Below are 25,654 nucleotides of genomic sequence, written 5' to 3'. Positions count from 1 at the left end.
CCAGAACTGTCAGAAATAGACTATTTATGACAGTTCTGGGACATTCACTGCATACAGCTGTTTTAACCGCTGTATGGAGGGAATGTCATGGAACTGTCAGAAATAGACTATTAATGACAGTTGTGGGACTGTCCTTCCATACAGCGGTTGAAACATTGTATGTATTTGTTTCCATAAATGGATCCATTTATGGAAACAAATACATACAATGTTTCAACCGCTGTATGGAAGGACAGTCCCACAACTGTCATTAATAGTCTATTTCTGACAGTTCCATGACATTCCCTCCATACAGCGGTTAAAACAGCTGTATGGAGTGAATGTCCCAGATCTGTCAGAAATAGACTATTTATGACAGTTCTGGGACATTCACTGCATACAGCTGTTTTAACCGCTGTATGGAGGGAATGTCATGGAACTGTCAGAAATAGACTATTAATGACAGTTGTGGGACTGTCCTTCCATACAGCGGTTGAAACATTGTATGTATTTGTTTCCATAAATGGATCCATTTATGGAAACAAATACATACAATGTTTCAACCGCTGCATGGAAGGACAGTCCCACAACTGTCATTAATAGTCTATTTCTGACAGTTCCATGACATTCCCTCCATACAGCGGTTAAAACAGCTGTATGGAGTGAATGTCCCAGATCTGTCAGAAATAGACTATTTATGACAGTTCTGGGACATTCACTGCATACAGCTGTTTTAACCGCTGTATGGAGGGAATGTCATGGAACTGTCAGAAATAGACTATTAATGACAGTTGTGGGACTGTCCTTCCATACAGCGGTTGAAACATTGTATGTATTTGTTTCCATAAATGGATCCATTTATGGAAACAAATACATACAATGTTTCAACCGCTGCATGGAAGGACAGTCCCACAACTGTCATTAATAGTCTATTTCTGACAGTTCCATGACATTCCCTCCATACAGCGGTTAAAACAGCTGTATGGAGTGAATGTCCCAGATCTGTCAGAAATAGACTATTTATGACAGTTCTGGGACATTCACTGCATACAGCTGTTTTAACCGCTGTATGGAGGGAATGTCATGGAACTGTCAGAAATAGACTATTAATGACAGTTCTGGGACTGTCCTTCAATGCAGCGGTTGAAACATTGTATGTATTTGTTTCCATAAATGGATCCATTTATGGAAACAAATACATACAATGTTTCAACCGCTGTATGGAAGGACAGTCCCACAACTGTCATTAATAGTCTATTTCTGACAGTTCCATGACATTCCCTCCATACAGCGGTTAAAACAGCTGTATGGAGTGAATGTCCCAGATCTGTCAGAAATAGACTATTTATGACAGTTCTGGGACATTCACTCCATACAGCTGTTTTAACCGCTGTATGGAGGGAATGTCATGGAACTGTCAGAAATAGACTATTAATGACAGTTCTGGGACTGTCCTTCCATGCAGCGGTTGAAACATTGTATGTATTTGTTTCCATAAATGGATCCATTTATGGAAACAAATACATACAATGTTTCAACCGCTGCATGGAAGGACAGTCCCAGAACTGTCATTAATAGTCTATTTCTGACAGTTCTATGACATTCCCTCCATACAGCGGTTGAAACCGCTGTATGGAGTGAATGTCCCAGAACTGTCAGAAATAGACAGAAACTGTCACAGAACTGTCCTTCTTCTCATCCTTCTCCTTCTTCTCATCCTTCTTCTCATCCTTCTTCTCATCCTTCTCCTTCTTCTCATCCTTCTCCTTCTTCTCATCCTTCTCCTTCTGCTCATCCTTCTTCTCATCCTTCTCCTTCTTCTCATCCTTCTCCTTCTCCTTCTTCTCATCCTTCTCCTTCTCCTTCTTCTCATCCTTCTTCTTCTGCTTCTCCTTCTCCTTCTTCTCATCCTTCTCCTTCTTCTCATCCTTCTCCTTCTTCTCATCCTTCTCCTTCTCCTTCTTCTCATCCTTCTCCTTCTCCTTCTCATCCTTCTCCTTCTTCTCATCCTTCTCCTTCTTCTCATCCTTTTTCTTCTCATCCTTCTCCTTCTCCTTCTTCTCATCCTTCTCCTTCTTCTCATCCTTCTCCTTCTTCTCATCCTTCTCCTTCTTCTCATCCTTCTCCTTCTTCTCATCATTCTCCTTCTTCTCATCCTTCTCCTTCTTCTCATCCTTCTTCTTCTCATCCTTCTCCTCCTTCTTCTCATCCTTCTTCTCATCCTTCTTCTTCTCATCCTTCTCCTTCTTCTCATCCTTCTCCTTCTTCTCATCCTTCTCCTTCTTCTCATCCTTCTCCTTCTCCTTCTTCTCTTCCTTCTCCTTCTTATCATCCTTCTCCTTCTTCTCATCATTCTCCTTCTTCTCATCCTTCTCCATCTTCTCATCCTTCTTCTTCTCATCCTTTTCCTTCTTCTCATCCTTCTTCTTCTCATCCTTCTCCTTCTTCTCATCCTTCTTCTTCTCATCCTTCTCTTTCTTCTCATCCTTCTCCTTCTCCTTCTTCTCATCCTTCTCCTTCTCCTTCTTCTCATCCTTCTCCTTCTTCTCATCCTTCTTCTTCTCATCCTTCTCCTTCTCATCCTTCTCCTTCTTCTCATCCTTCTCCTTCTTCTCATCCTTCTCCTTCTCCTTCTTCTCATCCTTCTCCTTCTCCTTCTCCTTCTTCTCATCCTTCTCCTTCTTCTCATCCTTCTCCTTCTTCTCATCCTTCTCCTTCTCCTTCTTCTCATCCTTCTCCTTCTCCTTCTTCTCATCCTTCTCCTTCTCCTTCTCCTTCCTCATCTCCAAGGGCATTTAAATTAAAGGTACAGTGTTCTGCACTAATTTAAAGGCTCTCTGAAGCCTAGAAACCCTTTAAATAAGTCATCTTCGTAGCGGAGAAATTCGCATCGAATCGAATTTCACACTGGAATTCGCCGAATCAGCCGAATCGAATTTTTCATTTCTTCGCTCATCTCTAGTTATTACCTTTTGTATCAAATGACCCTCCTTCTTAGATTCTAATCTCTAACAAGCAGGGCCTCTGATCCCTCCTGTATTAATTTGTATTGTAATTGTACTGTCTGCCTTTATGTTGTAAAGCACTGTGTAAACTGTCGGTGCTATATAAATCCTGTATAAAAATAATAATGAAGAGAAAGCAGGCAGCAGGGCTGAACCACGCTCTGTGTGTGAATGGACAATGTCCTTTGATAGGAGCGTGGCTTGGGAGCACACCTGTATGAGTTCCCCCATAGGAAGCGGCCTGCTACTGGGGGTACCCGAAAGGGGGGAGGAGGCAGGACCAATGGCAGGGTTGTTCTGTGCAGAATCATTGCACAGAGCAGATAAGTTTAACATGTTTGTTTTTTTTTTATTACAGCCTTTAACCACTTGCCCTCCTGAGGATTTACCCCCCTTCCTGACCAGGCCTCTTTGTGCTACTCGGCATTGCACTAATTCAACTGATAATTTTGCGGTCATGCAATGCTGCGCCCATATGAAATTTATGTCCTTTTTTTCACACAAATAGAGCTTTCTTTTGGTGTTATTTGATCACCAGTGCGCTTTTTATTTTTCACGCTATAAACAAAAAAAAAACAAAAATTTTGAAGAAAAACAATATTTTTTTACTTTCAGCTATAAAAAATATATAGTAAACTCAAAGTTAGTTATAAATTTAGGCCAAAATGTATTCTGCTTCATGTTTTTGGTAAAAGAAATCCCAATATTATTGATTGAAAGTTATAGCGTCTACAAACTATGGTATAGATACTGCAATTTACACCATTTTTTTGCTATACAGCGCTGCGCTAGTTTAACGGACAATTGCGCGGTCATGCAATACGGTACATAAATGAAATTTACATCCTTTTTTTCCCACAAATTGAGCTTTCTTTTGGTGGTATTTGATCACCTGTGCATTTTTATTTTTTGCGCTATATAAAAAAAAAGGCTGACAATTTTGAGGGAAAAAAAACAATATTTTGGACTTTTTGCTATAAAACACGTCCAGTAAAAAAAATGTAAAAATCAAATTTAGTCATAAATTTTGGCCAAAATGCATTCTGCGACATGTCTTTGCTTAAAAAAAATCCCAATACGTGTACATTAATTGGTTTACATGAAAGGTTTAGCGTCTACAAATGGCGGGAAAGATACTGGGATTTTTTTTTTATTATACTAATAATGGCGGCAAGCAGCGACTTATGGAGGTGATCAGCGATTTATGACAGTGATCAGCGACTTATGGCGGGACTGCGGTGGACATTTTGACACTGGGGGGGAACTGACTTGGGGTCACTGACATCCCCAGTGACACCAATACAGTGATCAGTGCAAAAAAAAACAAAAACAGACACTGTACTAATAGCACTGGGGAGGAAGGGGTTAACTTTTATTAGGTAATGAAAGGGTTAACTGTGTGAGGGGAGTGTTTTACTAGGGGGCGGGGGTGTGTACTTCACAGGAACATGCTGATCCCGAGAGATAAAGTCTTTTCTCAGGTTCAGCGTGCTCTGAACTGACAGATAGCAGAGCTGCAATGTAAACAATGCAGCCGTGCTATCTGTCAGTAATTACTTGTAATCGCCGGCACCCGGCGGGAAATAACCCGCCCGGGAGCCGGTGATGGACACCCGCTGCCGCGATTGGCAGGCCGGGTAGGGGGGGCACGCACCTCACGCGTGCCCCCTACCTGTTCTGCACAGCGACGATAAAAGACGGCGCTGTGCGTACAGGTGCCACCCTGCCGGAGTAAAAACACTGCGGCGGGTTGGCAAGCGGTTAAAATCACTTTAAATTGACACACCTGTTCCACAAAAAACTGTCTAAGAGGAGATTTATTTTCCGTTGGAAAGATCTCCTTTCACTTCCAATTGTGTTTATGGGACAGAAAGTGAAATTTCCCCAATGAGACACAAATGACAAAAGAAAAAAAAAAGAGGGATTTGAGCATTTCCTACACTACTTAATAAAAAAAAAGTTACTTCTCGCCTTAGATATTTTCAATGGATCTGCTGAGAACTGTATATTTATTTTTGCCATCATTTTATACATTAAATCATCATTAAATCATCTTCTTTTCTAATATTCAGAGTAAATTCGTCATTAGCGCTATACCGCCAGTGTTGAGTACAAAGATTCATTTCACTCCAGAGCTGCCTCCAATCAGAAACCAGTTAATACACCGTCTTCCAATGGGATCTGTTATCAAATGTATGGTTTATTATAAGGAAGCCTTCTGGAGGAAAATGGGTAAATGATTTAATATTCAATTATTATTAATATTATTATTACTAATAATATCATTATTAATATTATTTTTTATCAAACCAAAAATTTTCATTCATTCATTTAACACTTTATTTTCCTATGGAAGTAACTTTTGCTAAGTATCTCACAATGATAATGTAACATTTTATGTGTTCTAATAATATGCATTACCTTTTTTTTTGCTATACAGGCAGTCCCTGATTTACAAAAATCTGACTTTCATATGACTCATACTTAAGAATGGAGGCAGCATGATGTCATGCTGATCCCAGAAACCGCCAGGCAGCCATCTTTGCTGCTCACCGCATGCTGCCACCTACTGTCTGGCGGACCTTTAAGTAATTCCATATCACTGCATGGCCAGATAACCTTTTGCTATGCTATCCAAAACTAACTAAAAATATTTTTTTTAGTTACACAAAAAAAAAAATGTACCTGTTGTAACTTGCATACAAATTCAGCTTAAGAACAAACCAGAACCTGTAACCCAGGACTGCCTGAAGTAATTTTGATCAATATCTGACTTCTGTCAACAATCAACATACAGTATATTATTACATTTGATGGTTTTCCTTCTCCACCTATCAACAGTTCCAACTTGGTTATGACCATAGTCATTTTATGGTGGTATATCTAACACCTTTGTATTACATGTCAGTAGCATATTCAAAAAAATACTTACAGATACTTTTACTGCAAAATAAATGTATACAGGGAAAGAAACTGAAGGGTTACTGACCTGGAATAAGTATGAAGTATGATGAAATGCCTGAAAAAAAACCTCTTATTTGCACTCTTGTTGTGAGTGAGTGGCTCTGAGAACTGAAGCAAAAGCATCAGCTTGACAGATGGGCCATTAAGAATTTTAGAAGGAAAGATCAACAACAGCAACCTCCATATTTGTGTCATGACAGGTTTACTTTAAACTGTCTAAACTCATTTTAAGAGAATTGTGCATAGTTAAGATTCCTAGAGACTTTAGGAAATAGCTTCTCTTAGCTGTCATTTCAACTGTTCCTCTAACCTTAATTTCTGGACTGAAAAAGAGATACCAGATTGAGTAAAAAGCAGCTTACCATACGCATGCATTTTGTCATATTCCAAAGTTCAGGCAGATGGGTATAAAAGAGTAATACTGACCAAATCAGGATGGCCGCCGGGACTCCTCGTGGTGCCGGTGGTGTAGCGTCAATCAGCTGTAGCTATAACTGACGCGTTTCGAGCTATGGCTCGTAGTCATAGGGATTCAGCTTACCTGGCCATCCTGATTTGGTCAGTATTACTCTTTTATACCTATATGCCCTAACTTTGGAATAAATATCCTTGACATACTACACTATTGGCTTCCTCTGTTTTTTGAGCCCCTGTGGGAGCTCATCATGATTGCAGAGCGTATGCTATTGGAGTATGGATTATGAAGCAGTGGAGGCTACATGACCAGATCTGACCAGACCTATGTGAGGGCGCCTGATGTGTTTTTATGATATACAAATGCGCATAAAGATTGCGTATCTGGTGAGTGCGCAGTCTTTACCTTATTTTCTCACCTTTTTCACGTTTCCGGTTATTGGACGCCTGAAGATCATCAGCGATCTTGTTCACATTTTTTGGACTAATTTAGATTGGTTATAGATCTTTCACGATATTAGCCACATAATATAGTGGCATATATGCTTGCACAATGTCACCTTACTTATCTATTTATATACAAGGCTCATTAATTTGTGGACGTCTATGCGTCCGTCAGTGTTCAACCACACTGTCACCTTTTGGTATGCTCAAAATTTTTTTTTTTTTGCAATATTAGTCACAGATTCTAGTTGCATATGAATTTGCACAATGTCACCTTATTGATGATTAATTATCTATATATGAATTTAGCATATATACATTATATTTGTGATTTTTACCAGCGCTGCACCCTTTTAGTATATTACTGTTTACCTGAAGGTCTTATATGGTGCCTTTGGTGCATGGTCGCTATTCCCTGTGTTGATTGAGCGCTCACTTATTTTCAACTTCCTGTTTAAAATATTCATGCTATGCTCCTGTTAGCAGGTGGCAGGCTGCCGTGGGGGTGGCCATAGCAAGCAGCCGAGCCAACCACCAATGTTAACTGAACTTCATGGCAACATGATATCTTTGCCACAACTCTCCCTAATGTGTAGGTGGCAGGTGGAGGCCAATCTTCTTTCCAACCTCCTGCCTGGGTAGCTTCACCCTCTCACTTTCAGGGGCGTCAGGTGCTAGCCTGCCTTCTCAGGTCCAGGGGACACCAGTTCAAGCTTGGTAATGAGTAAATAAAGGCACCATGAGGCTGGTCCCAGACCCTGCTGGACGCTGCTCATGTTTCTGCAGATGGGTTCTCCTCCTGATAGGCCTGCTATTCTCCTTGGGCTAAGCAGGGGAGGGACTGAGGGTTAGACCAACAAGTCTTTCTTTGGGTTTGCACTAACCCGCTGTAGCTGTCTCTTATTTTTTCTTGGGGCTAGGATGGTGAACCCCAAGGCACCCTAACCTTTCTCCTGAAGGGGAAAAACAGGAGTGCAGCAGCTCTAGTCTCCTCCCTCTCTCTCTCTGGCCCTGTGTGGACTCCCATCCTTCTCCCATGGGGAGGAAGCACCTTAAAAAGGGTCTTCTCTGCCACCTGTTTTCACTCCCAAAAAAGTTTTCAGTCTATTGTCCCTACTGCAAACATAAGTACACATGAAGGCTGATTTTGGATGTATACCATGTGGATGAATGTGCATGTGCACAAAGAGGAAACCACATGCGTACAGGGTGAATATATAATCCCTATGCAACTTGTGTATTTGGTGAAAACGAAACTCAGAATCTGACCTCTGCCTACCTTTACTTTTCTATACTTCACCTGTAAAAAAGAAATATAGCTGAAAATCATGGGTGTTGTTTTTCATTTGTTGATAATGGATGCACTTTTGTATTTTTTCAGCCAGACTAACTATGTAACTATGATAGGAGACACACAATGAGTTTTCCTGGTGGAAAATATCTGGCTTGTTCAGACATTCATAATTCAGTTAGAAGAATAATGCTGCTATCTACAGCGTGATAGATCTTATCTCACTTTCTGCCACTTGGCTTCACTTTGTGGTGTAGTCAGCAGGTAAAAGTAATTGACACTACATCCCCCAATCACATATGAAGCTGTTTCAGTATATGTATCAAATTTTTTTCTCTGCAATTATCGCTTTTTACTGAATGTAGAGTCAACTGATGCAACTAACACAAAAGGTCTGATTAGGCTATACCTACATATAAGAACTTTCAAAGGTCCACCAAAAAAGAAGAGGACCACAAATGATGTATGATGCACGATGGATCATGAACTTCGCCAGGACTGTGCCACTCTCAACTGGGGAAGTTTTGTGAAAACTACAAAAAAAAACCAAACAAACAGGAGGGCGCAAACGCCTATTGCATAACCAATGATTTATTGTTCACAAGCCAAAGATACCAAATGGATACTCACAGAAGCAGAAAGTAAAATCACATAAAAACCACTAGATGCCACAACATAAGGACTCACTTGTGTCCAGGAGGCCTGGCTGGACTGGCAAGTTGACGTATTTTGGAGGCGTACCTCCTTCCTCAAAGCTATTCTATGTCTTCTTGAGAGGGGAGTAGATTTGTGCAGAATGAAAAATAAGTTCAATAAGTTGTTTATTCATTTTAGACTAGATTCCAAGTATTCTAAGTGAAGTCGAATTGATATTCTATTCGAAATTTGAATTTTGGAAGATGGTTATATTTATTCAATTCTATTTTTTTCTATTCTATTATTTTCTATTCTAGTCTATTTTTTCTATTCTATTCTTTTATTTTCTATTCTTTTCGAAATTCGAATATCGGAAGACAGCTATATTCATTCTATTCTATTCTTTTTTTTATTCTCTTCTAATATTTTCTATTCTGTTCCTTTTTCTGTTCTATTTTATTCTATTATTTTTCTTTGCAGTCTTTTCTTTTCTATTCTTTTATTTTAATTGATTTTATTTTCATTTCTATTCTATTCCGTTCTGTTTTACTTGATAATATGCTGTTTAATCCATTCTTTTCGAATGTGAGGAGACGCCTATATTCTTTCTATTTTATTCTATTCAGTTCCAATCTATTCTATTTTTTTTTCTATTCTATTAAAAAATATTCCATTCCATTAAAATGTTATGTCTTTATTATTTATTCTATTCTGTTTTATTCTATTCTTTTCGAAATTTAAATTTTGAAAGGCGGCTATATTCTATCACTAATACACATAGTCTGAAAGAAGTCAGCAATATGTTTATATTTCAAATTTGTTTTTAAATTCGATTTAATTTTCAAATTTGATTCAAACTCAATTCGATTCAAATTTCAGATGACATTTTTTTAGTTGTATTCAATTCATTTATATTAGTTACTAATGTAATTTGGAAATTCAGATGCATCTGAATCTCAAAATAACTAAAATTTCAATTTAGAATGAAACAGACTGCACATGTCTAGAGGAGAGTATGTTCTGACAGCTCTCTATCAGGGTGGAGTAAATGATGGATTCTCAAAATGCTTATGAACCCCACCCTCATTGTATCATTGTAATAAGCATTGCATTTACTTAATTTGCAGGAAGGACAACTATGAGTTCTCATGCACAATTGATGTTTTTACAGCTGCTGTTTTTGGCTTTTGACGTTTTTTTTATGTTTTTTTCTACAGCTAGTGTATCCTGTGTCCATGCTGTAAAAACACTGTAATGCTGAAAAACGTGGCAACTCACAGTAAAATGCCACAAACCGTCATTTTTGGATTTTTTTTTATTTTTTGGTAATAAAAACGCTAAAAAACGCAATAGTGGGAAAGCGCCTCTAAACACTAATACAAAAACACTAAAAAAAAGCTGAAAAACTCACGTTTTTAAGGTGACTTTACACAGCTATCGTTACCAGCGTTATCAAAACACCCAGTGTGCATGAAGCCTTAGACAGTGTAAGAATAGTCTTAAAAAAATATAGATGCAGAATATGCCACCTGAATTACAGCTTTGCCTTATGTCCCTACATCCAATCCCATTTAGTTCTGCTGCTGAATTTAGCAAACTGCAAACTGCCTAGACGTTTTGTTACTGCACACATGTTATGTTACTTTATATCAAAGTTTCATATGTGTTTCAGTAGTAATAATATGCACTACTCTTTTTTTATTTAGGGTTATGTGGATGTATGATGATTGAAGAAGAAGAAACACCAATTGGATTCACCTTGGATGACACCAAACCTGATGGTTCTGCACCAGCCATCATAGGGTAATAACATAAATAGGTGATAAACGTCAAATTAGTTTTTTCATATTTTATTACAATTGAATATTAGACATAAACATTTTTCATTTAAATACATACCTCAATAGCAATAATAGATATAAATCCACTTTGTGTGACTAAGGGATTGATTTACTAAAGGTAAATAGACTGTGCAAGTGCAGTTGCTCCAGAGCTTCATAAATGAGCAGCTCTTCTGACTTCCATTATCCAATCATGTGCAAGCAAAATGCTGGGTTTTTTTTATTTTCCTTGCAAAAAAGAAAATTTTATTTTCTTTGCAAAGTTAAGCTTTACCTCATTTACTACGCTCTAGAGCAGCAATGGGCAAACTATGGCCCGCGGGCCATATACGGCCCGGCGGACCTTTTAATCCGGCCCGCAGCCAGGGCAGGCAAACATTGGCTGTCAGGATGTGTGTAGGCGGGGCAGCGTGACGAACGTGAGGGGAGCTAGGCTCCTCTCACAGTCCGCCCTGAAGACCGGAACGGCGCGGGAACACGGCGAGAAGAACGCGCGGAGCAAAGGTAAGTGAATTGACATGGGGGACTTGGCTTACTACTTGGGGGGGAATAGTACTGTGGGGGATGAAATACTATATGAGGGATGAATTAATATGGGGGATGAATTAATATGGGGAATGAATTACTATAGGGGGGATGAATTACTATAGGGGGGATGAATTACTATAGGGGGGATGAATTACTATATGGGGGATGAATTACTATATGGGGGATGAATTACTATATGGGGGATGAATTACTATGGGGGATGAATTACTATATGGGGGATGAATTACTATATGGGGGATTAATTAATATGCTTACTATGGGGGAATATTACTATACTTACTATGGATGAGACATACACATCATTCATCTACTCTTGGTCCAGCCCCCGGGTCCAATATATGAACCCATTGCGGCCCTCGAGTCAAAAAGTTTGCCCACCCCTGCTCTAGAGCAACTGCACTTTGCAAAGTGCACAGACTACTTGCCTTTAGTAAATCAACCCCAATCTATTTGTCTTTAGTAAATCAACAGCAATCTATTTGTCTTTAGTAAATTATTATTATTGTTATTATTATTATTATACAGTATTTATAAAGCGCCAATGGTTCGCTCAACCTGATTAATTATTTAATTGCGGATCATTTCTGTACCAACTAGCATTATGGTAATGTGGGATATGGGTCATTAGAAAAGTGTGTTATGTTGCATGTACACATTCAATTGTTTTTGAATCTCAAAAGAGCATGGGCTTAAAAATGTAGCTTTTTTTGTGCAGATGTTGGGAATTCAGGGAAAAGTTAGAGCAAATTAGGTAAAGAGCATTTTTAAATTTTAAAATATTTAGAGGCATTTGTATAGCAGTGTTTTAAGATCCCGTTATCTATAATCTTTGATATATTTTAAGTTCTAAATCTCCCCACAGTACAGCCTGCTGGGGAGATCTAATTTATGTTCTGCAGTACTTTAAATAAAACATGATAGTGCTTTGTATATGTCTTACATACCTTACCTTGTTTTATCTCTGCTCATTCTGAATATAAAGAATAGAGAAGAGGACATTTTTAAAAATCTGCTGTTTGATTCAGTTTTACAATATGGTTTATAGCATGATAACCTGGATTTAATTGTGAATTTTTACATTAACGGTGTACACTTTTTTGGGTGTGTTTGTAAACCCATGGAATATTTTTCCCCTGGCTTTACACACACATTTCACACCAGTTTTGCTATGCCAATAATTTACATTTTTTTTATAATCTTTTTTGGGGCTCGTACTGGGGACAAAGAGGGTCACACTCACCTGTGCTTGCTCCAATGTTTTTCCTCTGTATGAAGTCACCAACCCATCGCCAATAAAAGGCTGCTGGTGTCGTAGCCATTCCACAGCAAGTTGCTGTCTTAAAGGATTATCACATATGCTGCTTGGCATTTGGGCTACAGTACACTAGCTGCCAAGCCCACTTATGTCTTCAGAGATCATCCTTTGATAATCCTTGTGACTTTCCACATTAAAACTCAGCACGCCTTTGTGTTTAGGCTCAGAGCTCCAGCATTCCTGTAGTTAGTGCTTCCTTAAGACTTCTATGTACTCCAGGAGAGCTTCCAGTGTTTCTATACCTGTGAGCCCTGTGTACTCAAAGAGGGGTTCTAGCATTCCTATACTTGTGTGCCCCGTGTACTACAAGAAATCATCAAGTGTTTCCGGTGTCTTCCTATGCACCCAGCACACCTTTATTTCCAGAGTCTCTCATATTCCTGTGATCACCGGACCGCAGTGCTTTTAGGGTCTCTAAATTTTGTGTTCCTGTGATACCAGCCCCCATTGTTTCCAGAGATTCTCTATCATGTGTTCCCATGATCCTGGGATCTCAGTGCTCCCAGAGAGTCATACTCCTGTGTTCCTTTGATCCCAGCACCTCAGAGATTCTCTATCATGTGTTCCTATTATCCTGGATCCTCCCACAGACTTTTTCTCCTGTTTTCCTGTGATCCTAGCACCCCAGTGCTCCCAGGGACTCCAGCAGGTGGGTTTCTGAGTATACACATGTATGAGTGTGTATTTCTGCACTCAGACACAGAAGGGAATATTCAGGAAAAAATGTATTTCACTGTATTCATCGCTATCTGCCATCAGTAGCTAAGGTGTTTTAGACCAAATTAAAAAATGTAGTGCAAATTCTGCTCAACTAACTACATTTTTCTTCCATGACCTAAAATACCTCAAATAATAATGACAGATGGAGATAAGTAGTGGTGAAACAATAGCACAGTGCTGGGTGGCTTAAAGGGTTTACCTGCTCTGCTGTGGTCCCAGTGCTCCAAGAAATTCTGGATGAACCCTCTGCACATTGCTATATACCCTGTCTAACAAACTTTGCAATGAAAAAACAGGTATTTTTGCTTCACACATATTGCAATACATGTTTAACCACCAGACAAGTTCACCCCCTTCCTGCCCAGGTTAATTTTCAGCTCTTAGCTCTGTCACAGTTTGAGTGTGATCACAGATCGTGTCACCTTGCACCTAAATTACATTTTTATCATTTTTTTTCACAAAAATAGAGCTTTCTTTTGATTGTATTTAATCACCACTGGTTTTTTATTTTTTGCTAAATGAGTAAAAGAAGACCACACATTTGGAAAAAGAACCCACCTTTTTCTTCGTTTCTGTTCCACAATTTTGCAAATAAATAATCTTTCTTCACAAATTTAGGCCAAAATGTATACTGCTACATTTCTTTGGTGAAAATAATCCAAATCAGTGTATATTATTAAGTCTGTAGGAAAGTTATAGAGTCCACAAACTAGGATATACACTCTATTGCCCAAAGTATTTTGACACTGTTCCAAATCATTGGATTCAGGTGTTCCAATCACCTCCATGGCCACATGGATGTAGGCATGCAGACTGCTTCTAAAAACATTTGTGAAAGAATGGGTCACTCTCAGAAGCTCAGTGAATTCAAGTGTGGTACCGTGATAGGTTGCCACCTGTGCAATAAGTCCATACTTGAAATTTCCTTGCTACTAAATATTCCACAGTCAACTGTTAGTGGTAATATAACAAAGCGGAAGCAACTGGGAACAACAGCAACTTAGCCATGAAGTGGTATGCCACGTAAAATGACAGAGCAGGGTCAGCACATGCTGAAGCACACAGTGCACAGAAGTTGCCTACTATCTGCAGAGTCAATAGCTAAAGACCTCCAAGCTTTGTGTGGCCTTCAGATTAGCACAACAGTGTGTAGAGAGCTTCATGGAATCAGTTTCCATGGTTGAGCAGCTGCATCCAAGCCTTAAATCAACAAGTGCAATACAAATTGTCAAATGTAGTGGTGTAAAGCACACCGTCAGTGGACTCTAGAGCAATGTAGACATGTTCTCTGGAATGATGAATCACAATTCTCTTTCTGGCAATCAAATAGACGTGTCTGGGTTTGGCGGTTGCCAGGAGAACAGTACTTATCTGACTGCATTCTGCCAAGTGTAAATTTTGGTGGAGGCGGGATTATGGTGTGGGGCTGTTTTTCAGGGGTGGGCTTGGCCCCTTAGTTTCAGTGAAAGGAACTCTTAAGGCATCAGCATATCAAGACATTTTGGACACTTTCATTTTCCAAACTTTGTGGGAACAGTTTGGAGATGGCCCCTTCCTGTTCCAACATGACTGGGCAGCAGTGCACAAAGCAAGGTCCATAAAGACATGAATGAGTAAGTTCGGGGTGGAGAAACTTGACTGGCCTCCAGAGAGTCCTGACCTCAACTCGATAGAACACCTTTGGGATGAATAAGAGCAGAGACTGCGAGCCAAGCCTTCTTGTCCGACATCAGTGCCGGACCTCACAAATGCACTTCTGGAAATATTCTCATAGACACACTCCTAAACCTTGTGGACAGCCTTCCCAGAACAGTTGAAGCTGTTATAGCTGCAAAAGGTGGGCCAACTCAATATTGAACCCTGTGGACTGTGACTGGGACGCCATTAAAATTCAAGTGCGTGTGAAGGCAGGCATCCCAATACTTTTGGCAATATGGTGTGTGTGTGTATATATATATATATATATATATATATATATACAGTGGGGCAAAAAAGTATTTAGTCAGCCACCAATTGTGCAAGTTCTCCCACTTAAAAAGATGAGAGAGGCCTGTAATTGGCATCATAGGTAGACCTCAACTATGAGAGACAAAATGTGAAAAAAATCCAGACAATCACATTGGCTGATTTGGAAAGAATGTATTTGCAAATTATGGTGGAGGCCAGTCAAGTTATATATAGATCAACCCTGATGTACTGTTTTTGAAGCTTGAAAATGCCAGAGCAGTACATATATCCCTCAAATGACGCCTTTTTGGAAAGTAAATAGTCCAAGGTATGTAGTAAGAGGCATGGCGAGTTTTTTTTTAATTTAATATTTTATTTGTCACAATTTTTTGAAAAATTAAGAAATTAAAAAAATTAATTTTTATCACTTTTTTTTTTATAATTTAAATATTTATTAATTTTCATTTTAAATACATTTCATCATCATGATATACCAACTTATATATAAAAATATACATTATAGTATCCAACATTTCTACTTTATTTACTTTATTCCAAATTTCCCCCCCCTCCTCCACCCCCACCCTAATCCCATCTTCCTACTTTTTCCTTTTCTCTGCGTCATTTTATATCGGCAAGTGCAGTTTTTCTATTATTTTCTTTATTCTTTCTTATATTTCATATATAACTTAGCTTTTTCCCAGTTCTCCTATTTCCTATTATAAATCTCCATCCTATCTTCCTGAATATGACACAACCTTTCCATCTTTTTAATCTGCTCAACTCTTTCAATCCAGTCTTCTTCCTTCGGCACCTCTATTTGCCTCCAGAACCTGGGTATCAGAGCTTTTGCAGCATTTATATAGTACCATATCCCTGATTTTTTATATTTATTGACTGATATATCCATGTTATGCAAAATACACACTTCTGGGTCTAAGCCAATGTCTATTTCTGTTATTTTTCTTATCAAATGGGTTATTGTCTTCCAGAATATCTGAATTTTTGGGCAACCCCACCATATGTGATATGTTGTGCCTATTTCACCACATCCCCTCCAACACCACGGTGAACTCTCTTCACACATCTTATTTTCAACGTTTACTGTAATGTGCCATCTTGTCAAACACTTATAGTTCACCTCTACTTCTCTCATAGAAATGTTTTCGTGAGTTAATCTATAAATTCTCCTCTGCTTCTCCTCATCTATCACAATTCCCATATCAGTTTCCCATTTTGTTATATATGTTGGCTTTGTGTTTGTATCTAATTCAGTGAGTATTTTATATACCTTAGCAATCGCGTGCTTCCCATCACCTTGTGTTCCCAATACCTTTTCAAACAAGTTCCAATTGTCTCTTGTCCTTAAAGGTTTTGGCAGACTTCCAACAAAACTCCTCAATTGAAAATACCACCACTCATCTAATTTAGTGAAAATCTCTCCCTCTTTTTTTTTCAATTCCCCAAATGATCCTATTTTATCCCCCACCAAAATGTCTCTTAATTGAACCTCTTCCTTTTTAAACCACCTACCACCTATTTCTTCTCTACCAGGGGGGAAAAACTCCGTGTTTTTTAGTGAAATCAGTGTTGAATTGAACGTCCATTTCAAACTTTTGTGTAAATTATCCCAAATTTTTAAAACATTCAAAGTGTATGTATTTACATTATCATTTAAACCCCTATACTGTGTTGGTACCCATATCACCTTACCCAAATCTATTCCACTGAGTTCATTCTCTATTCTCACCCAACTTTTTTTATAGTTATGTATCCAATCTATAGTTCTTGCCAATATTACAGCTTTGTGGTATCTTTTAAAGTCTGGGAGCCCTAAACCACCTCTTTCTTTCCTCCTACTCAACAACTCATATGACAATCTTGGTTTTTTATTCCTCCATATGTATTTTGTTATCAGTTTCTTAATTACCTTAAAAAAGATCTCTGGGAGTTTAATTGGTATCATTTGATATCTATACATGATTTTTGGTACTATTATCATTTTTACCAGGTTAATATGGCCTATCCATGTCGGAGTTCCCTCCTGCAATATTTTTAGCTCCTCTCTAATCTCGTTGATCAATGAAATATAGTTTAATTTATATAGATATGAAGCTGTAAGTTTTACTCCTAAGTATTTTATATCTCTATCTTTCCATTTAAAGGGAAATTCCTTTTGTATTTTTTCTTTTAAATTTTTTAAAATATTTATATTTAGAATCTCCGTTTTTGTTGGATTAATCTTTAAATTTGACAGTTCTCCATATTCCTTTAATAGCTTCATTAAATTTGGAAGTGTTATCCTGGGGTTTCCTACGTAGAACAACAAGTCGTCAGCAAAAGTGGCGACTTTATGTTCTGTGTCCCCTATCTGGATTCCCTTTATATCTCTATTCAGCCTTATTGTTGACAGCAGTGGTTCTAATGATATAACATACAACAGTGGGGACAATGGGCATCCCTGTCTTGTACCGTTTGACATCTCAATGGGTTCTGACCTCTCCCCATTCACCACAACAACTGCAGAGGGGTATCTGTACAACTTTCCTATCCACTCTCTCATCCTAGGCCCAATTCCCATGACTTCCAAAGTATCCATCATGAATCTCCAATTCACTCTATCAAACGCTTTTTCAGCGTCTATAGAGAGTAGCACCACTGGTTCTTTTCCCTTTTTACTTTTTTGGATCAACATCAATGATCGTAATCCATTATCTCTACTCTCCCTCCCGGGAACAAAGCCCACCTGGTCCTCATGTATCCATTCCGGCATTAGCTCTTTCAATCTATTTGCCAAGACCTTTGCATATAGCTTAGTGTCAGTGTTTAATAATGAAATAGGTCTATAGCTCGAACACTGTGAAGCATCTTTTCCCTCTTTTTGAATAAGCACCATTTGAGCTTGTAGCGATTCTTTTCTTACTTCCATCTCTCCGCCTAGTGCATTCATATAATTTCTAAGTTTTGGTACTAAGATTTCACTATATTTTTTATAATATCTCACAGTGTAACCATCTGGTCCTGGACTTTTCCCAGACACTGTACCCTTCAAAGCTAATTTTATTTCATCTTGTGAGATATCTGCATCAAGGGAGTTCAATTGGACTTCGCTTAATTTTAATAACCCAGCCATCTCTAGATATTTCTTTCTCTTTTGATTCTTCGCGCTTTCTATATTTTCTGATCCCTGCAGGGGATTTATATTATACAAGTCTCTATAATATTCCATAAAAACTTTGGTGATTTCTCTGTTTCAGTGTTTCAGGTTCCCCTTAACATCTTTTATTTTTTCTATATAATTTCTATTTTTCTTTTTCCTCAGGGCCCTCATCAAATATTTTCCCGGTCTTTCTCCCCATCTATATCTCTCACTCAAAACTCTATCACTTTTTTTAACCACTTGCCCTCTTGAGGATTTACCCCCCTTCCTGACCAGGCCATTTTTTGCGTTACGGCGCTGTGTTACTTTAACTGACAATTGCAGTCATGCAACGCTGCACCCAAATAAAAATTTTTTTTCCCATGAATTGTGCTTTCTTTTGATGGTATTTGACTGCCTGTGTGTTTTTATTTTTTGCACTATATAAAAATAAAAAACCGACAATGTTGAGAAAAAAACAATGTTTTTTACTTTTTGCTATTAAACATGTCCAGTTAAAAAAAAAAAAATCTAATTCTGTCATAAATTTACACCAAAATGTATTCTGCTACATGTTTTTGCTAAACAAAATTCCAATACGCGTAAATTAATTGGTTTCCATGAAAGCATTTACAAATGGTGGTATATATACTGGGTTTTTTTTTAATTATTATTTTTTACTAGTAATGGCAGTGATCAGCGACTTATAGCAGGACTGCGGCAGACTTTCTGAAACTGGAGGGGAACTGACTTGGTGTCCCTGACATCCCCAGTGACACCAATACAGTGATCAGTGCTAAAAAAAACCACTGTACTAATGGCACTGGGCAGGGGTTAATATGAGGGAGCAATCAACGTGTTAACTGTGTGCTGGGAGTGTTTTACTAGGGGGCGGTGTCAGTGTGCTTCACTGTAAGATGCCTAAGGTGACAGGGAGGAGAACTGTTAGTAAATAAAACAGTTCTCCTTGTCCGAGATCCTCGGAAATCACCAGGTGCCGGTGAGTAATCACCGGCTGGAACCCGGTGATTGACAGCAGCATGCCCCCTACCCAGAAATGCAAAATCACGTATATATACGTGATTTTGCGCACCCGTGCCGCCCTGTAGCAGTATTTCTGCTATATGGCAATTGGGAAGTGGTTAACATACTGTACCCAGTACAGTACATTGTCATCATATGTGGTGGTGATCATGGACTAGTAACATACTGTCACTGACTAGTGACAGTATGTTAAAAAAAAAAAATAGCAAACATTTTTAGTACTTTTTTTCAATTTTTAAAAATATTTTTTATTACATTTTTTCTTTTACAATTGTTTTTTGCATACTGTGCCCAGAGCAATACAGTGTTACCATAGCAACACTGTACTACTCTGGGGAGGTGATCAGGAATCTTTTTTTGCTTATAACAGTGATAATCACTGTTATAAGCAACCATTCCTTTTGAATGAAATCCATTCATTCAGTGTGTACTATTGTGATTAGCTGTGATTGGCCACTGCTAATCAAAGGGCATTGGCCCTGTCTATACCATGTGATCACTGTGACCAATCACAGAGATCAACACAATAGTACACAATGACCAGTATGAATAGAAGTCATCCATTGTGTACAATTGCCACGTGATCTGCCGTGATTGGTCACAGCGATCACATGGTACCGGCAGCAGCCCGGTACACTGATCTGTAATCTGCTGTGTCCAGTGGACACAGTGGGTGACAGCACCAAAGTATGGTCCAATCCTGGGTGGACATCATGCCGCTCAGCCATCATATTACAATAGGATGGGAAGTGGTTACCAATTGCATCAAAGTAATCCCTCTATGGTCTGCAAAATGTACATTTTACAGAAGGTATAGTGCCAATATGGGGCAAATAAACACAAGCTGGGGGAGAGCTAAAGCATTTGTCATGGCTGTATCTAATTAAAATCTACCTACAAGGGTTTTTGAGAACTACAACCTTAAAAAGCTTTGGTTGGAGTTCTGTTAATCATTTTGTTCAGTACAGTTTTCTGAATAATTTATTTTCACAAATGTGTTAGTTTGTTTAAGAACCCCTTTTATGGTACAATGCCTGTAGAGCTGCTTACATTCTACAAGTTATGTCTGGATGAATTACTGAAACCCCAAGGAAGCAGGCTTTGTTCCCTCTATGTGCTTCACAGTTTAATTACGTATTTTATTTCCTTCAGATTCATCCTCTCCAGAAAAGCATCTCTGCTGGCAAATCTGAGCAAGGAAGAAAGGTAAAGGAGTTTGCATGTAATACAGTATGTCTTTTCTTTCATGTACAGTACTTTAATATTATAGTCATCCCGCTAGGACAAGAGTAAAAATGACACCCTTTATTAAATCCCATAAATACAATAATCTATAATAACTTGTAGAGCCACTCGAGATGCTCGGGCACAACAGGTCCAGTGTTTCACTGGAAAGTAAGGGTGTAGGCCAGGGGCGGACTGACCATTTGGAAACTCAGGCACTGCCCGAGGGCCCAGGGTCAGTAAGGGGCCCCATGAGATGCCCCTGGTACCCTTTTCATAGGCATTTTTGAGTTTGGATAAGGACACGGGCCCCATGATCTCCTATTGCCCAGGGGCCCCATGAGTTGTCAGTCCACCCCTGTTGTAGGCTGTCAGATGTTTGATCCAGAGAGCTGTGTGCTATGGGGGATTGAATGATGCTGCAATCCACTGGCTCAGCAGATGAAGAGGAATGCAAACAGCCTCAGACTTAGACTCATTCTAAGCCACACATTTCACCCCACCTACCAGGGCTATGTTGTAAAGGTCCTCTATGACTAATCATCAGTGGGTGGGGTGAAAAAGTCTGAGGCTATTTACATTCCTCTTCGCCTATTGAGCCAGCGGTGTACGGTGTCCTTCAATCTCTCATGCCATTGCAAATAAAAATATGACGTGTCTCTAGTCAATATGGGCATTTAAATGGACATTTAAATCTGAAAGCGGTTAAAGAAAATCAACTTTTACAAAAACTGGTATCCTATAAAGATTATTTTTTTGTGTTTCTATATAGAACAATTTAGGCAGATAGTTGGAATTATGAGTATGCCATTGTTTTAACTTTTTATATGACATAAATAAAGGCAAACAAACAACCCAGGGAATAAAACAACGCTAACACCTAGTCAAAACAAAAAATATTTGAAAGTGTACCATGCCTTTAAATTAATTATTGTGTTTTAACAAATCAGGAAAAGAAAAATATGTGAATACTATGCCAAGGTCATGGGAACAGAAGAAGCACTCCATGTAAGTAATGAATATATATTGGAAATAATTAAGAGATTCAGTAACTGTCAATATTTGTCATGTCTCATCATTACTTTATAAAAAAATCAGAGAGAAATATTCAACATATTAGGCAGTAATTAACAGTTCTTTCCCAAGAAAACTATGATTGTATTTTTGGCATTGCCTGAGTATTACCCTGTGTAAAACCACTGTACAAATATTAAGAGTAGTTATTGCAAATCCTATGGTAATGCCCTGTGTAAGATAAGATGTTTAATGTCCTTATTGCTGTTTTGCATCATGCTTGGGGTATGTAACACCCTGTTATCAGTTACCGCCATTAATTCTCATCCCTTCAATTATACTAAGACATTTTTTCACTAATACTTATGGTCCAAGAATATAGATAACTGGTAATAAGAGAACAATCTTGAACATAACTGAAAGATACAAAAAAGCTATTGGGGTAGGTGTGATTTCCAGTATCTATACAAAAAAGAGAGAAAAGGTGCCATAAATTAGGGGTGTATCCACCCATCAAGAAGCATTTCCATGACTCACCATAATTGAGGTGTGGATTTTAAGACAAAAAGCTTATAAGAAAAAAGTTAGCAGCTGACAAGAGCAGACCTGCCAAAAAAGACGGTATATTATATGCGGAGTAAATATTCACTATAAATAGTGGATGCAAATATTTTTATTGAGATCAATTAGATCATGAAAAGGTAGGCATTTAAATCATGGTGAACACACTGTCAATCATGAAAATAAAATCATTAAATAAAAACAAAAAACAAAAAAAGCGTTCTGCGTTTTTACTTAACTGCAGGCTAGGAAGGCCAAAATAGGTATTGGGCAAATTAATCTTCTACAATTGGGTGTAGGAAGTCCAAAACAGTTGAATCCAAATTTAAGTAGATCTTCACTTCAAGGCTGGCCTTACAGAAGGGAGCAGAAGCAGATCTCCAGATGAGCATGTAAAAAAGAAATGTGGAGTAGGCGCCATTGAGTGTAGACTGTAAACACTTTATTACAAATCGATTAAAATTGCACTCACATTTTATGAGATGTATATAGGCACATCTTTGGTGTATGGCTATCTTCCAGGGCAGGTGTGGACTCCCTGTGGATGTAGACACTGCAGAAGCTGGATCTGGAGCAGGCTCGGAGCTGTAAAGGGTGAATCCAGGTCAGGCTGTAGTGTGGAGGAGGCCGGATTGTTTTGTCAGAAATACTACCTGTACCTTAAGCCAAACCAAAGAGGGAGCAAGAGATTACAGTAGTGCTGTGTGTGTCTAGAAACGCAGAGAGCCTGGCTTGGGAGTGCCACCATGGCAAGCAGCTTGGGGTTCAGTGTTAGGGGTGCTGGAAGGCAGGGAGGTTCAGAGTTAGGGGTGCAGTAGTAGGAGTGCTGGGTGGCACAGAGCTGCAAATTTAGGGTGCAGTGTGCCAGGGGTACTGGGTCCCAATGCAAAAGCACACTACTTTTAAGCCTGTAGAGAGGCTTCTCTGACTGAGCATCACCTGATATATTTTAGGCTCCTATACTATCTCACCCACTGATGTGGTTGGGGGGGGGGGTTGTTAGGATTGTTAGGATTAAGACAGTAGAGTAGGAAACAAGACCTAGACCCAGCATTTAGTGACAATGTGACTGATTTTCTCTAAACTTCAATATTCCCTGCACATAACAGCAATCAGCTTCCAGCACAGGAAATTCCCTATTGCTGATAAATTATATCCATCTCTCAGCAGATCATGTGACCTGTAGGAGTCACAAATAGGTTATTGGTGAAGGGAGATTTCCTGTGCTGGTAACTGATGGCTGGTATCTGCGAAGAGTGGTGCAAGTTGGAGGAGATATGCAGCGGGGTCACTAAGTGCCAGGTCTGTTCTGTCCCATCGTCCCAAAAATCCTATATAAATTCCATTTGTTGCCGATACAACTTCCGGGAGCCTATTTTAAAATAATTCATGTAGATTTTGGGATAACCCATAATGGTGCCAATGTCTGGGACATGCACAACAGGAGGTGAGTAATGATATTGTGTCATAATGACATCAACATTTATCTTAGATTGTACCCTCCTTGGGTACAATCTAAGTCAGCCACCAATTGTGCAAGTTCTCCCACTTAAAAAGATGAGAGAGGCCTGTAATTGGCATCATAGGTAGACCTCAACTATGAGAGACAAAATGAGAAAATAAATCCAGACAATCACATTGGCTGATTTGGAAAGAATTTATTTGCAAATTATGGTGGAAAATAAGTATTTGGTCAATATCAAAAGTTCATCTCAATACTTTATTATATATCCTTTGTTGGCAATGACAGAGGTCAAACGTTTCCTGTAAGTCTTCACAAGGTTGGCACACACTGTTGCTGGTATGTTGACCCATTCCTCCATGCAGATCTCCTCTAGAGCAGTGATGTTTTGGGGCTGTCGATGGGCAACACGGACTTTCAACTCCCTCCAAAGGTTTTCTTGGGGTTGAGATCTGGAGACTGGTTAGGCCACTCCAGGACCTTGAAATGCTTCTTACGAAGCCACTCCTTCGTTGCCCGGGTGGTATGTTTGGGATCATTGTCATGTTGGAAGACCCAGCCACGTTTCATCTTCAATGCCCTTGCTGATGGAAGGAGGTTTGCACTCAAAATCTCACGATACATGACCCCATTCATTCTGTCCTGTACACGGATCAGTCGTCCTGGTCCCTTTGCGGAGAAACAGCCCCAAAGCATGATGTTGCCACCCCCATGCTTCACAGTAGGTATGGTGTTCTTTGGATGCAACTCAGCATTCTCTCTCCTCCAAACACGATGAGTTGTGTTTCTACCAAACAGTTCTATTTTGGTTTCATCTGACCATATGACATTCTCTGGATCATCAAAATGCTCTCTAGCAAATTTCAGACGGGCCCGGACATGTACTGGCTTAAGCAGGGGAACACGTCTGGCACTGCAGGATCTGAGTCCCTGGCGGCGTAGTGTGTTACTGATGGTAGCCTTTGTTACATTGGTCCCAGCTCTCTGCAGGTCATTCACTAGGTCCCCCCGTGTGGTCCTGGGATTTTTGCTCACCGTACTTGTGATCATTTTGACCCCATGTGGTGCGATCTTGCGTGGAGCTCCAGATCGAGGGAGATTATCAGTGGTCTTGTATGTCTTCCATTTTCTAATTATTGCTCCCACAGTTGATTTGTTCACACCAAGCTGCTTGGCTATTGCAGATTCAGTCTTCCCAGCCTGGTGCAGGTCTACAATTTTGTTTCTGGTGTCCTTCGATAGCTCTTTGGTCTTCACTGTAGTGGAGTTTGGAGTGTGACTGTTTGAGGTTGTGGACAGGTTTTTTGATTGAAAAGATACTTTTATTACAGAAGCATCAAAAAACAACATGATACTTGTAATCGGGGTACATCTCACCCTGTACTGCGACGCAGCGCACCACATTGCAATACAGTTCCAAACATACAATAAATACATTCAGAAATAAATACATTCGCTCAGCGGTATGATGCCTGACGTGATGTGCGTGGAGGACAAATCTCCAGACCACCACGTCATGCATAACGCCGCTTACCCCAAAAACCGTAGCATCCTAATTAGAGATGAGCGAATCGAAGTAGGCGAAGTGGAATTCGAGTCGAATATTGGAAAATTTTCGATTCGCGCCGAATCCGAAAAATAGCCTACTTCGGACGCACGAATCAAAATTTTTCCTAAAATGGCGGCGGACATGTGCGGCGACGGAGCGGGGATGTCTGGGAAGGCGCGCAGACAAGGCGTGCTGACCCATAATGCATTCCTTAATGACATGTGATCGCATTAGCCAATCAGCAGCCAGGCAGCCAGCACTGTGTAATGGTCGAGCTATAAATAGCGGCCATTTTAGAATTCTTCATTTGCCTCCAGTCATTCAAGAGAGGCAGACCGCTCTGTATTAGGGACAGAGTTAGGGCCACAGAAACGTTACTTGGGGACAGAGAAACGTTACTTAGGGACAGAGAAGCATTACTCAGGGACACAGAATTGTTAATGAGGGCCACAGAATCGTTACTTAGGGCCAAAGAAACGCTAGTTAGGGCCACAGAATTGTTACTCAGGGACAGACAGAATTGTTACTGAGTGCCAGAGAATTGTTACTTAGGGCC

At 39.4% G+C, this 25,654-nt stretch overlaps 1 protein-coding gene across 2 annotated transcripts in view; it reads left to right on the top strand.

The window, feature by feature from the left end:
- Positions 1–25,654, top strand: part of LOC149432482 (amine oxidase [flavin-containing] B-like) — a 110,221-nt gene that overhangs the window by 42,258 nt on the left and 42,309 nt on the right. For both annotated transcript variants that reach the window (XM_089665159.1, XM_089665158.1), the window contains 4 exons: positions 5,057–5,216; positions 10,440–10,536; positions 20,441–20,494; positions 21,463–21,520. In XM_089665159.1, coding sequence (XP_089521285.1) covers positions 5,057–5,216; positions 10,440–10,536; positions 20,441–20,494; positions 21,463–21,520 — 369 coding nt within the window. The remainder of the gene's footprint in view (positions 1–5,056; positions 5,217–10,439; positions 10,537–20,440; positions 20,495–21,462; positions 21,521–25,654) is intronic.

Source organism: Staurois parvus, unplaced genomic scaffold, assembly GCF_062004578.1.
Source record: "Staurois parvus isolate SC_StPar_1 unplaced genomic scaffold, SC_StPar_1.0 ptg002140l, whole genome shotgun sequence".
NCBI classification, from domain to species: domain Eukaryota; kingdom Metazoa; phylum Chordata; class Amphibia; order Anura; family Ranidae; genus Staurois; species Staurois parvus.
The sequence above is the reverse complement of the archived record's forward strand: the minus strand, read 5'-3'. Positions and strand labels throughout refer to the sequence as shown.